Source organism: Podarcis muralis, chromosome 1 (genome assembly GCF_964188315.1).
Source record: "Podarcis muralis chromosome 1, rPodMur119.hap1.1, whole genome shotgun sequence".
Classification (NCBI taxonomy): Eukaryota; Metazoa; Chordata; class Lepidosauria; order Squamata; family Lacertidae; genus Podarcis; species Podarcis muralis.
In genome coordinates, this window is record NC_135655.1 from 116,390,714 (window position 1) to 116,404,043 (window position 13,330).

At 41.6% G+C, this 13,330-nt stretch overlaps 1 protein-coding gene across 3 annotated transcripts in view; it reads right to left on the bottom strand.

The window, feature by feature from the left end:
• ITGA6 (integrin subunit alpha 6) overlaps window positions 1-13,330 on the bottom strand; it is a 63,734-nt gene that overhangs the window by 4,299 nt on the left and 46,105 nt on the right. For 2 of the 3 annotated variants that reach the window (XM_077917019.1, XM_028749613.2), the window contains 9 exons: window positions 13,207-13,290; window positions 10,826-10,905; window positions 10,571-10,648; window positions 10,378-10,480; window positions 9,420-9,593; window positions 8,903-9,001; window positions 7,917-8,027; window positions 7,532-7,627; window positions 6,120-6,245 (listed from right to left, as the gene is read on the bottom strand). In XM_077917019.1, coding sequence (XP_077773145.1) covers window positions 6,120-6,245; window positions 7,532-7,627; window positions 7,917-8,027; window positions 8,903-9,001; window positions 9,420-9,593; window positions 10,378-10,480; window positions 10,571-10,648; window positions 10,826-10,905; window positions 13,207-13,290 — 951 coding nt within the window. Of the gene's footprint in view, window positions 1-4,236; window positions 4,367-6,119; window positions 6,246-7,531; window positions 7,628-7,916; window positions 8,028-8,902; window positions 9,002-9,419; window positions 9,594-10,377; window positions 10,481-10,570; window positions 10,649-10,825; window positions 10,906-13,206; window positions 13,291-13,330 lie in introns of all 3 variants that reach the window. The other variant, XM_028749614.2, reaches the window with a different exon arrangement.

Consider the following 13,330-nt stretch of genomic DNA (forward strand, 5'->3'; position numbering starts at 1 on the left):
GTGGATTCTGGTTTAATAATCCTATATTAGTAAACTATGAAAACAGTTCCCTGTAGAGCCAAGGTCTCACAAATATGGTCTCTGGTGGTGGTAAGGAATTTCTTAAGTGACAAACAGAGCAAAATATTGATTTCAAGTTCTGCATATCAGAACTTGGGGGTGAGGTGGGCAGAATGGGGAATGGCACCTCACTTTGTGCCAGTTTGGATAGAAAGGCAGAAACCTAACTCTTCCCCTCTCCTCCAAAAAAACAAAAACCCAACTCTGTAGCACAGGCATAGGCAAACTCGGCCCTCCAAATGTTTTTGGGACTACAACTCCCATCATCCCTGACCACTGGTCCTGTTAGCTAGGGATGATGGGAGTTGTAGTCACAAAACATCTGGAGGGCTGAGTTTGCCTATGCCTGCTCTAGCACAAACTGAGGATTCACAAGGGATGAAGTAAGGGGATGAAGACCAGTTGAAAGGCATCCAGCAGTGAAAACTTCCCTTGTGCAAGGCTCCCCACTTTTCCAAAGAACTTTGGGAGGGAGGGAGGGAAGCGATCGGCTTTCTCACTTCCCAGAAGGCTGGGGGCAACAAGAAGTGGAAAGCACCCCTCTCACCACTTGACTGCCTCAAAGCCACATCCTACTCGGAGGAAGAGTGAGGCTGTTCAGCCTTGCTTTTTCCCAGTGCCTTCCCTCCTAGCTTGGTATGAATGCTGACTCTCGCCCCCAGCTGCCCGATTTCTACTTCCAGCCGCCAGACAAGACAGTAGGGCATGCGTTGATTATACACAAGAGACAAATAATTAATAATACACAAGAGAGGAATGCCCTGTAGGCACTGTTCTCCATCCCTGCGGGGAGGGGGGGGTAGCCTTGCTTATTCTACCCTGTTTCCTCGAAAGTAAGACATCGCCCGAAAATAAGACCTACTTCCAGTTTTGCCTCTCGCTGTAATACAGTGGTACCTCAGGTTACATACGCTTCAGGTTACATATGCTTCAGGTTACAGACTCCGCTAACCCAGAAATACTGCTTCAGGTTAAATACTTTGCTTCAGGATAAGGACAGAAATCGGGCTCTGGCGGTGCGGCAGCAGCAGGAGGCCCCATTAGCTAAAGCGATGCTTCAGGTTAAGAACAGCTTCAGGTTAAGAACGGACCTCCGGAACAAATTAAGTACTTAACCCGAGGTACCACTGTATAAGGCCTCCCTGGAATATAAGGCCTCCGAAACTACCGTAAGGTGTTGTACCGTATACAGGTAATAAATTTCCTTTTTTTTATTCAACAATAAATGTGTACCGTATTCTTCTTCATGGGAAAATAAGACATCCCCTGAAAATAAGACCTAGTGCATCTTTGGGAGCAAAAATTAGTATAAGACAGTCTTATTTTCGGGGAAACAGGGTATGCACTCTGGAGGCCAGAAGCCTAACTCGTTTACTTCCATGGGCCTGTAAATCTCATCGCCTGTTTCCCTGGGATCTCAATGTCCTTGAGATGTCCCGTTTTTCTAAGGACAGGCCCTGCTGGTTCCTCTCGCCTACGCATGAGGAATGCCTGCAGGAACTTTGGGACCTGTAGGTCTTGAGAGTGCATGCCACGCAGGAAGGGCCTTTTTCTCTAGTCTCTCAAGCTGAGCTTGGCTGGGGATCTCACTGTCCAGCAGGTTGAATGTTCTGCTTAATGGTGCTTCTGATTGGTTTCTGCAAATCTCACAAGATCTGAAGACCACCAATGGATATAGGGAATTAGCACAAAGATCCGCAGGCATTAGCTTTCCTCCGATTTTTCACTCATGGTAAATGGGCACCAGATTACAGATTTCAGCTTCTTTTAGAGGTAATGCTTTTGCACATTAAAGATCAAAGTGGTTGTCCTGGCGATCCAGCAAGCAGAATATAATATTTACTTAAATATGACTTCAGGTTTCGCAGCAGCACACGGCATCATGCAGAAGGCAAGCTTCAGAGGAGAAATGCATATTTAAGGATAGAAAACAGAAGTTCAAAATTTACCATACACTTCCCACAGAAATCGACAAATTGAGAACAGCCCTTTACGAGAAAAAGCAGTACCAGCAATAAAGGCTTTCGGCATGCATTAGTGGTTAATAGAGCTATTGAACTTCTGAGCGCAGGAGCAAAACATACCTAGAATCCTACAATCTATATATGGTATGGCTCATGCTATATTGAAGCCTATGTCAAATCTCACATTGATTTAATTGTTGTGGACTGCAATCACAGCCCACAGTCCAGATGCACATGCGCGCACGCGCATACACACACACACCGCAATCGTATACATGTCTACTCAGATTAAAGTCCCACTCAGTTCAGCAGAGCATTCTCCCAGGTAAATGGGTACAGGATTGCAGCTTTAACTATGTGATGGATTGGGGAAGTAAAACCTTAAAATGCTAATGCCATAGTGATGATTGTTTTTAATGTTGAAAGAACCCACAGGCAGGTTTAACTGAACCACCTCTAATAGTTTCATTAACTACCTATATGAAAACTTGCACCGCAGTCGGTGGAAGAAAACCATTTTCCCACACACACAGGCTTAGAGCTTCTTGCTTCACGTTTCAGTGGGAAAGCTAAAGTTGGGATCGGTGCTCATTTCTATTCAGGTCTCTCATGCTTTCTCTCTCATGCTATCAACTCACATTCAAACAAAACAGCACAGGAGGTTCCAAGGCTGTTGTCCAAGCCTCACATCTGAAAATGCTCCTATATCTAGGTGAGCGAGCTGGAGTTACCTAGCTCCTCGTTGTTTGCCAATGAATGGCAGCTTGGCTCCACAATTTCCCTTCCCACAGCAGTTTACCTCTAAGGCAGCTACAGAATCCCAGCAACTTGCAGAGGATTCTCAGACATGTCCTAGGATCCACACGCATTAACATGGGGCAGGAGGTCAAATCCTCATAGATCTATGTGGGGCACATCCAATCCTCTATTGCATATTGCAGAGAAAGATCCGTTGCGGTTGGGCGAGGTGGCCTTCAGGAAAGCTTGCCTCTGGGCCAAACTATATAGGACATTCAACTTTTGCATTTAGTTTAATGTGAAGGTATTAAAAATTATATCTAGCATCAGCCATAGGGCTAGGACTGATCATTATTGGGACTGCAGCATGTGGTAAGGGGTAATTTAACTAATTCCTCCTTTGCTGCGGAAAATCCCTCTTCTGGAGCTCACATTTGCTTTGGCCAGGGTGGGTGCAGGAATCACCCAAGGTAGGATTTCCTCCCAAGGTGAACAGCAACTTCGGAGAACAGAGGGATCCTGACAATTATCATCCCCTCTCCTTTAGGGGAAATAGGAAGCCCCAAACATATATTTTTTCAGGTGTCCTTTTTATGTTGAGATTCATAGAGACACCACTGATCCTTTGCTGAAGAGGCTCACCAGTCTTTCAGATGAGTCTAAACTTAATTCTCTCCTCTTAGGCAAAGATCACAAGACAACCTGGCTGGTAGCCAGATTCTGCACCCAGATTTGTAGGCACAGATCATCCTCTAGAATAAAATAGTTTACTAGGGAAATGCTGAAGTCGTCCTTTGGGGTGCCTCAGGGTCAATTTTTATGGTAGCCCAAATCTCAGTTGTACGGGTGTATGTATTATATCTCGGTTTTAACTCATGAGCTATTGCTGCAATCTGCTCTGATTGAATATTTTATCTTTATGAACACTGTTTTTACTGTGTTATGCAAGCTGGTCTTTGATCGTCTATCTATCATCCCCTCTTCTTTCCAGATGATGCTATTTCCATTTTTTTACAATCTGCATATTGAAGAGTGCAGATGCCTTTAACATCATGTCTAGTTTGCTCCTGATAGAACCCATCTTCTCAATGAGGAACGGAGCCCGGGGACTCCTTAGAACATTTCCTTTTTTTCCATAGCAGAATAACATAGCTCCATGGGCCCAATCTGTCACCTGGATCATGAGCCTACATGTTGAGAAGCTAGATTGCCACCCTTAGGCAGAAAGCCTTCAGAATTTCAAGGAAGAACGCACAAGTAAACAGCTGTTAAAAATAATTGACGAAAGGATTTGCGTCTTCGTGCATTGAGAGAGGGAGAGACGGTTATAAACGACATAAGCAAGCGCAAATTGATATTTTGAAAACGCAGCAATTAATGGAAACAGATGCAGCAAGCTTCCAGTCATTAGCCACCACAACCAAAAAGCATGTTCCGCAGCAGCTAACAAATTCAAAAAAAACTGATCAATTACCAATTACAGAAGTAGATCAATACTATGCATCAGAAGTAAGCCTCTCTTTATCAGATGGCTGAGCATGGATTTCAGCCTTGTGATATTTGGCATCATAATGATCTTTCTTATCTCTCTTGAAGAAACCACACTATAAGGAAGCAAGGCATTTAGTCAATGTTATGGACTAATGTGAAAAGCAAAAAAGAAAAAAGAAAAGGTGAACCAGATGTATGTGCATGTTAAAATATCCATCCAATTATGTCTCATTTCTACAATAACCTTTGAAGCTGACTTGCTTGCAGTAGGACTTTTCCATTGCTGGCTTTGTCACTTGTTTTCAGTTATATACATTATACATTATCAGCAGGCTGGCAAACATCCATTTTAAAAAATACGAGGAACCGGATATAAATGCTCCATGCATGAGGCTGGCACTGTTGAAATCACATAATGTTTGTTTTCTCTAGCAGAAAACAAAACCTGATTCGCTTTTCTGAGAAATCAAATGGGTGTTTTAAAGAGGGAGTGACTGTGAAGACCCCCCCCCTTTTGTTGGCCTATGTATAAAAAGGTTTCTGATGGAATTTCTGTGTCCCATTTTTTGTGTGGGCAACTCAACACCTTGACCTCAAATAATCTGAACAGCACTGAGAGGAAGAACTGTGGGAGGTGTTCATGAACCCCCCATTTCCTGTAAGGTTTTTGGCACATGGCATCGTCCTGCACACTGAGGTAGTGAAAAGGGTGACATATTGAATCCCCATACACCTGGGCAACAACACTTCACACAGAGAATGATTGGGTCCATTAGGTAGCGAGCTTATCAATTATCCTTTGATGCAAGGGGCAGCACATTCATGTACACTTACACACACAGAGCGTGTTTAGATGTAGATATGTGAAAAACATCTCAAGATGGTGACCTGGTTCACACATAACGCTAGGCTATTATTACATATCTACAAAGGACAGGATTCTGAAGCAAACCGAGATCATGAAAGAGACTGGCCCAGTTCATACAGAAAAAAGCTAAACCAAATCATAGCTTGGCACGAATGAGGAAAATTTGTGGGTTTCTTGGGAAGAAGATTGTGGCTGCTTTGTTCTTCCACTAGTTCTGTTTCTACTATGCTGTGGTGAAATAAGCCATGGCGTGGCTTGGTTGCATCCAAATCTAGACTCAAGATTTATCATGCTGCAGATAAACCATGAACAGTAGTCAAGGTTTATTCTATGGCTTGCTACTTGTGGTTTGGGGGAGATAAACCGCGGGTCTGATTTAGATGGAACACTAAGCCAAACCATAGCTTATCTCACAGCAGTGCAGAAGGAGCAGTATTAGAGGAACACGGCAGTCATGATATTCTTTCCAGGAATCTGGACATTTGATTGGTCGTGCTAAGCTATGGTTTGGCGTAGCATTACATGTGGTCTCCTTTATGATCTTGGTTAATTTCAGAATCCTGTCCTTTGTTAAAAAAAATAGCCTCAGTGCCAACGTTCAATCCTAACGAGATTGAGTCATGTCTATGCATATTTATTTTAAAATTAGGAATCGCTTCCCCATTTAATAACAAGTCTCAAAATTAATTTTCATGTTATAAATACTATTTTGACATCCTATGAAGATAAATGCTATCCTACAAAAAAACAAAATGCGCATGAGTTTAAAATTATCACCAGGTATTATTCAGCACAAATAATTATAACATTAAAACTGGTTTTTTAATCCTACTACTTGCTTGTTTAGGCAAGTTGTTTCACTTAACATCTCAACCAAAGGAAAGACATTTCCCTATACAAAGTGGATGGTGGTATCTTTCCATCTGTAAAAAAAAATAAAAACCAACCCATGATGTGTGGAGCACATATTAAAATAGCATATTAGTAAAACAACTCACCTTCCATAGCAAGAATACCAACAGAGCAAGCATTAACAAGCCTGCGAGAATAGCTACTAAGATGATCCACCAAGGCACCCCTTTATACAGAGCTACTGTCTTTGCAGGGAAGACCGTCACCCGCACCTACAGATTGGGAAAGTACATAGATGTCAGTGGAGAAGATAGCACAATGTGCTGAACTTTAAAAATCTGCATCCTTTTGAGCAATGGAATCATAGTGGGCAGTGTTAAACCATTTTTTCAGTTGGTTTATTACTAGCAACTAAAAGTAGGAACGTTGAAAGGCTATCTTATACCCAAGCAAGTCCATCGGGCTATCTAGCCCAGTATTGTCTGCAATCGGGTTTCCCAAACTTGGGTCTCCAGCTGTTTTTGGACTACTGTTCCCAACATCCCTGACCATTGGGTCCTGATAGCTAGGGGTGATGGGAGTTGTAGTCCATACAATGGCTGGAGACCCCAGTTTGGGAAACCCTGGTCTACAGCAAAGTGGGAAATCTTAGGTTTGGTGGGGTGGGGGCAAATGCAGCCCTGAAAAGCAGCTCTATCAAGAAATTTAAAGACTACTTGAATAAATATTGTAATATTAAAGATATGTAATCACTTGAAAGAAACAATTAGGCCTAGGATTAAAATGGAATTAAATTTATAAATAAGAAAATGTACGATAAGGAAACCTATGTAATATGATTAGGACTGTGATATGGTCTTTTGAAACACTGATATTGAAAACTGCTACATATAATTACTAAGAAATTCGGATGGAAAAGATTTGAGGAAGTCAAATACTATGTTTATGAAGATGGATGGTACTTAATTTTAATTAATTAAGTGGTAATATGTTGTATGTTTCTTTTTTCTTTTCTTTTTTGTTTGTCTTTATTACTGTTAATCTTTTCTTTCTTTACTATGTTTATTTACTGAAAATAATAAATATTATTTGGGGGGGGGGAGTAGCTCTATCTGGCTTTCCCCATCCACACCCCCTCTCTCCAGGCTACACCCTTCTCACTCCCCCTGCTATGCAGCCTCCTCGGGTGTCTTTGCCAGGCTGGATTGTATCCTCGCACTACCAACAGTGCTTCCTGCTTGCCTGGGCAGAGTTGCACAGACTCACTGAACTGTAGAGTTAGAAGGGACCCAGATGGTCAAATTCCCTGCAATGAAGGCGTGTGTGCAGAAATCAGCCCACTGTAAAAAGTTGAGATTTACAGTTGTGGTTCCATCCACTTTTGCCCTGGCCCCACCCACCACACATATGGGAAATCAGCCAGAAGGGAATTCCGCCCTCAGGCTGAAAGAGGATTCCCTGTTGAACATGCTGCGTGCCTTGTGCCCGAAGGAACAGTTCCCTCCCTGCCTACGAAAACGTACGGCCTCCATCGTTAAAAGAAATGTCACAGACTCACATCAGTAGCTTCGTTTGCCAGCTTAATGTTATCTGCCGCAGCGATGCTGATGGTTGCTCTAATGACAATGTCTAGGTAGCTCATTTTAGAGTACTCCTGGTAAAGCGGGGTAGGAAAGAAAGAAAGAAAGAAAGAAAGAAAGAAAGAAAGAAAGAAAGAAAGAAAGAAAGAAAGAAAGAAAGATTTGGATTAGGTAAAATAAAAAGAGGTGGTCCAAATAATAATTATTACAATAACAATATATTATTTGTACCCCACCCATCTGGATGGGTTTCCCCAGCCACTCTGGGCGGCTTCCAACAAAGATTAAAAATACATTAAAATGTCACACATTAAAAACTTCCCTGAACAGGGAATCTATCTAAGACAAGTTAACAGAGCATACCTCTAGAAAAGTGCTATTCCACAGTCTTGAACGCAACACAACAGATGCTTTGCTGTCCAGTCCCTGTAGTGGGCATCTTATGGTGACACAGTTTGCCTCCTTGTTACATTCCTGCATTAAATACGCAAAACTTTTTTTTAAGTGCATACTTTTAAGGTGAATACCCAATGTTTCTGCCAAATGTGCTGTTTTGCAGCCAAAGGGAACAAAGAAACCTTTTAGAACAGGAAATATAACTAGATCAGTTCTTATATACGTAATGTCCAAATAGAAGCTTTTGTGTTCCACGTATGTCGAAATGAATCAGTTTTTTTAAACGTAATGTCCAAATAGAAGCTTTTGTGTTCCACGTATGTCTTAACGAATACAAGTGTCAAACGTAACAACTTTAAGGAGCAGTACTTGCAAAAGATTATCTTTTCTTTGTAATGTTCCACATCTGCCTTTGGAAAGTATGGTTCACATCTGATTCATTCGTACATACGTGGAACACAAAAGCTTCTATTTGGACATTACGTATATAAGAACTGATCTATTTGTATTTCCTGTTCTAAATGTTGGTCCTTATTGCTTCTACTCGGTTAGATAATGTGAAAAGAGTTATGTTTATATGATGTATAAAGAATTTATATAGTTAAACACAGCCAGTTATGTTGCGGATCATTTTATTAGGACATAAACTGTCACAGACTAGTGCCCACTAATAAATTGGGCTCTAATCTGCAAACATTTATGTCCAGATAAAAGTGGTCATCTTTAAGGTGACAAGCGACTGTAATCCTTTAAATTTCAAAACAGTTATTTTTAAAATACGTGTTACATGTAACTCAATAAAATTATTCAACAGGAATTCAAAATCTTTATGCCTAATATCTCCCTGCATAAATACTTGATGACTAATTTGGAAAACAAAGGGACTAATTTGGAAAATAAAGGGAGAGAGAGGCATACAAAGCAGCTGGTAACAGGTTAAGGCAAATGCTTACCAAAGTCTTATATTTTCTTTCTGAAAACAAAGAAAAGCTTTTGCCACCCTCTGTCTGTTTCTCTGCGACTTGACGTTTTGTCCTTGAACTTCGAGACATCTATAAAAATGAACAGGGATACAAATGCAGTCGGGTCTTTTTTTAAAGAAGTGTGCTATAGAACAGGCACGTCCAACAGGTAGATTCGTGATCTACCGGTAGATCACGGGACGTCTGTGGTAGATCACAGACTCCCAACAAAGATGCTAAACAACTTTAGCTCCCCTAAAAAAAGCTCAGCAACTATGACCTGAACCCCCCAAAATGGGGTAGATCACTGCTCATTTTTAACTCTGTAAGTAGATCGCAGTCTCTTGGGAGTTGGCCACCCCTGCTATAGAAGATTTAAAAGATTAACACAACTGAGTAGTTGGATTTATGCAGGAGAACTGAATTCTGCAGGCTTGTCAAAAGTATATAGAGCAGCATCACCACCCAATAAATCCCTGCAATGTTCGGACAGGCAGTGTTTATTTACCTTAATTCCCAAAGGGTTTATTTCATTCCGAGGTTCGCACTGGACTTCTCCTAACTCTTTGGAGTTGATAGATACCAAATACAGCAGCCATTTGCCTCCCTTGATTTCTTTTGGCCACAGGATGTCCAAGGAAGCAGTGCCAAATGTTTTCAGTGGCTTGCCCAAGTTAATTATCTGTCAAGAATATTAAAAACAAAACAAACATGCATTTTCTCATGCAACAAGACATTATCGATATTGGTTGTGGGTTTTTTGCATATCGCCCTTCATCTCCAGATCTCAGGGCAGTTCCCAACATAACATTCAGGGCCGTATTTCCGTATAAGCAACACAAGCTATAGCTTAGGGCTCCACTCTCTTGGAGACCCCCAAAAAGTTAAAGGAAAAAAATCTGGATGTACATTTCCAAAACGTAAGATAAAAAAACAAATAAAATAAAGCCTACATACAGCAACAGTGTTCTGTGTTGTGTGGGTTCCTATGATGTAAGTAATAGGCCCCGCCTGCTAGCCTGCTCCCTAAAATATCACTGGTTTGCTCATTTCTATATAGAGGGTGCCTGCATTCTGCATGGACTGGTTGCACGGCAACATGTCCAAATGGCTTTGGATACCTATTAGGTCCATAAATTACCATATAGCATATATTAAACACACAAAAAATGGTGACAATTTGTTGTTGACAAAGGAAAGCTGGACATATAAAGGGCCCCATGACCTTCAGTAGCTTTGGGCCTCATCAAACCTAAATCTGGCCCTGATAACATTACAAAACAAAATACATTGTAAAAGGAAGAACAACAACAAACCAATAACACCCACACACATCTGCACATTTAAAAAGACATCAGATGTCAACAAGTCAAAGGCCTGGTTGAAAAGGAACGTTTTCGCTTTGCGTCTAAAGATGTGTAATGAAGGTGCTAGAACTATTCCTTCATATATATATATCAACTTACTCTGAATTCATATTCTATTAAGCTGCCAATTTCCTCCTCAGATTTCATAGCACTTTCACCGATGACGTTGCCTCCAAAGTACACCTGGGCAGGCTTAGCCACCCTATTGTTAAAAGAAACATCACATTTTAATGGCCATCACAAAAGGATTGTCTCTAGCATTGATTTGTTATGCTAAATATAAGACACTTACCCTGTGAGTGACAAAAGCAGTTCAATAACTACTTTAGCACTAGCGGTAATTGGATCTAAATTAACTTGATTGCTTGTTCTGCAACAAAAAGGAAACAAAAGGACACTTGTTTTTTCTGCTTTGTTTTTAAAACCACTAACCATTTCCATGTCATAATTATGCCGCATTCACAAACAAGTCACAACCATTTCAGAATATTTACAAGTGTTAGAAAAAGCAACTAATGCTTTTTTTTAAAAAAAATTAAAATCTTACGTCTCCAATTTCAGATTAATGTCCAAGTCCTTGGTATCGACATTGACTTTAGTTGTACTTAAAATCACGTAGAATGTAACCTGAGAAATGGAATAAATGCAAAGTGATTAATATAGATTAGAGACATATCAATTTTTGCTTTATGTTCTAGATAGGTAATTCTGATAGATGCTTTAAGGGGCTGGCAGTTATTGGCTAGATACTTGAATTGACTATGAAATGTTCAGCAAGGTGTTTAGGCGACATGTGTTTTTTCATTGTCCTATACTGAAATATTTTTGGCAGAAGGTAACTGAAACTATCAGCAGAACTGTACGGAACAGCCTTACATTTACAGAGTAAAATACCATTTTGAATTATATACCCAGCACATGGAACCTTACAAAAAGGCAATACAAGTGGACTCTCTGTGTCCTTAAAGGTAAAGGGACCCCTGACCATTAGGTCCAGTCGTGACCGACTCTGGGGTTGCGGCGCTCATCTCGCTTTATTGGCCGAGGGAGCCGGCGTACAGTTTCCGGGTCATGTGGCCAGCATGACTAAGCCGCTTCTGGCGAACCAGAGCAGCGCACGGAAACGCCGTTTACCTTCCCGCCGGAGCGGTACCTATTTCTCTACTTGCACTTTGACATGATTTCGAACTGCTAGGTTGGCAGGAGCAGGGACCGAGCAACGGGAGCTCACCCTGTCGTAGGGATTCGAACCGCCGACCTTCTTATCGGCAAGTCCTAGGCTCTAACCCACAGCGCCACCCGCGTCCCCTCTGTGTCCGTACCACAGCAAAAAGACTGATATTGATAATTGGAAAAATAAAAATGCGGCTCCCTTCTACGATTGGATTGAAGACTTATACAAACTCACAACATATGAACAACTTGCATATAAACACAGACTTGCCATGGACAAATTCAATGATATTTGGAATCCATTCTTACAAATACTGTAGTAGGTGAAGATCTGGTGAAGTACAATAACAACTTTGTAAAGTATAGTTTGGGTCCCCTCCCCTTTATTTTCCTTTCTACACGGGTTCTGTTTCTTTTCTCTCTCTTTTATTTACGTCTCACCATGTTTAGTACACATATAATTATGTACTTTATGAACTTTCAATAAAGATGTTTATTTTTTTTTTTAACGGTGTTCAGGGGACACCAATCTGGAGCAGAGGGAAGAGCTCTGCCATCACTCCAAGGGTTTTTCCCACAAGGCATTCCAGGGATGGAGACAGACCCAGGAGCCAGTCCCATTTCCATCACTTGGTTACTATGCCAGCTCCAGACCTATGTGCCCCAAAGACAGCTTTGGTCTCTCCTGCCTTCCACCTTGGCTGGCATGAGTTAACAGGGATGCAGTGATGGCTATGCCAATCCATCATGCCCCCCGATGCCTGGCCGGGGTTTGGGTTGCTCTGTTTACTATGGTATAAATATAATGCCCTAATTTTGTGCTTCATTGCATTGTGTCTGATCTTTTCTTTGACATATCAGCTGTAAGATGCTCCTTCACATTACTTTTGATTGCTATTATAAGTTTCTGTCCTGACTAGATGGTTAATGAATACCGTATTTTTCCATGTATAAGACAATGCTTTTTGCTTTAAAAAAAATAGGCAAAAATTGGATGTCGTCTTATAAAGTGAAAGCAGAGGGGGGACGTGCGATTAATGGCAGCAGCAAGAGCAGGAGATTGGCAGCGGCGATTGGGTGGGTGATTGGTGGCTGCGGCAAGGCCTGTTGGCGATTGGCTGTGGCAAGTGGGCAGGTGATTGGCAGCTGTGGTGAGGCGGGCAGGCGATTGGCAGCTGCGGCAAGTGGGCGGGTGGGATGTTGGTGATGGCAAGTGAGCAGACAATTGGCAGCTGTGGCAAGCAGTCAGCAGTGGCAGGCAGGCGGGTGAGCGATTGGCGGAAGTGACCTCCCCCACCCCACCACAAAAAGCTAAACAACTTAAAATTCTTACGTTTGGGTTAAAAAAAATAGGGGTCATCTTATACATGGGGACGTTTTATACACAGAAAAATACAGTAGCTTTTTGGGGGGAGTGATTTTAGCTTGGAAGAAAAGGAGCACATTTCAGTTATCAGATGTTGAGTAAACACTGGTTTTAAAACGCAGTGGAAGCTCGGTTCTCCTACGTCTCCGTTGACGAACGTTTAGGAACCCGAACACCAAAAACCCAGAAGTAAATTCTTCCATTTTCAAACACCCCTCGGAAGTCCAACGGCTTCTTTTCAATTTTCTCAACTGAATTTGCTGGCAGCCCTTTGTGCCTCGGTTTTCGAACGCTTCGGAAGTCGAACGGTCTTCCAGAACGTATTACATTCAAAAGCCAAGATACCACTGTAACGCGAGGCACTGGCTCTATAAGAAAAAACCACTTACGGAAGAATTTCTCTTGAAAGGATTTCCAAGTTCACAGTCTACTTGAGAGCCGTTTGGATTAGCCCCGCAGGTCAGTTGTTTCTCCTGAGTTAAAAGAGATCAATATTTCAATGCAAAGAGTTAA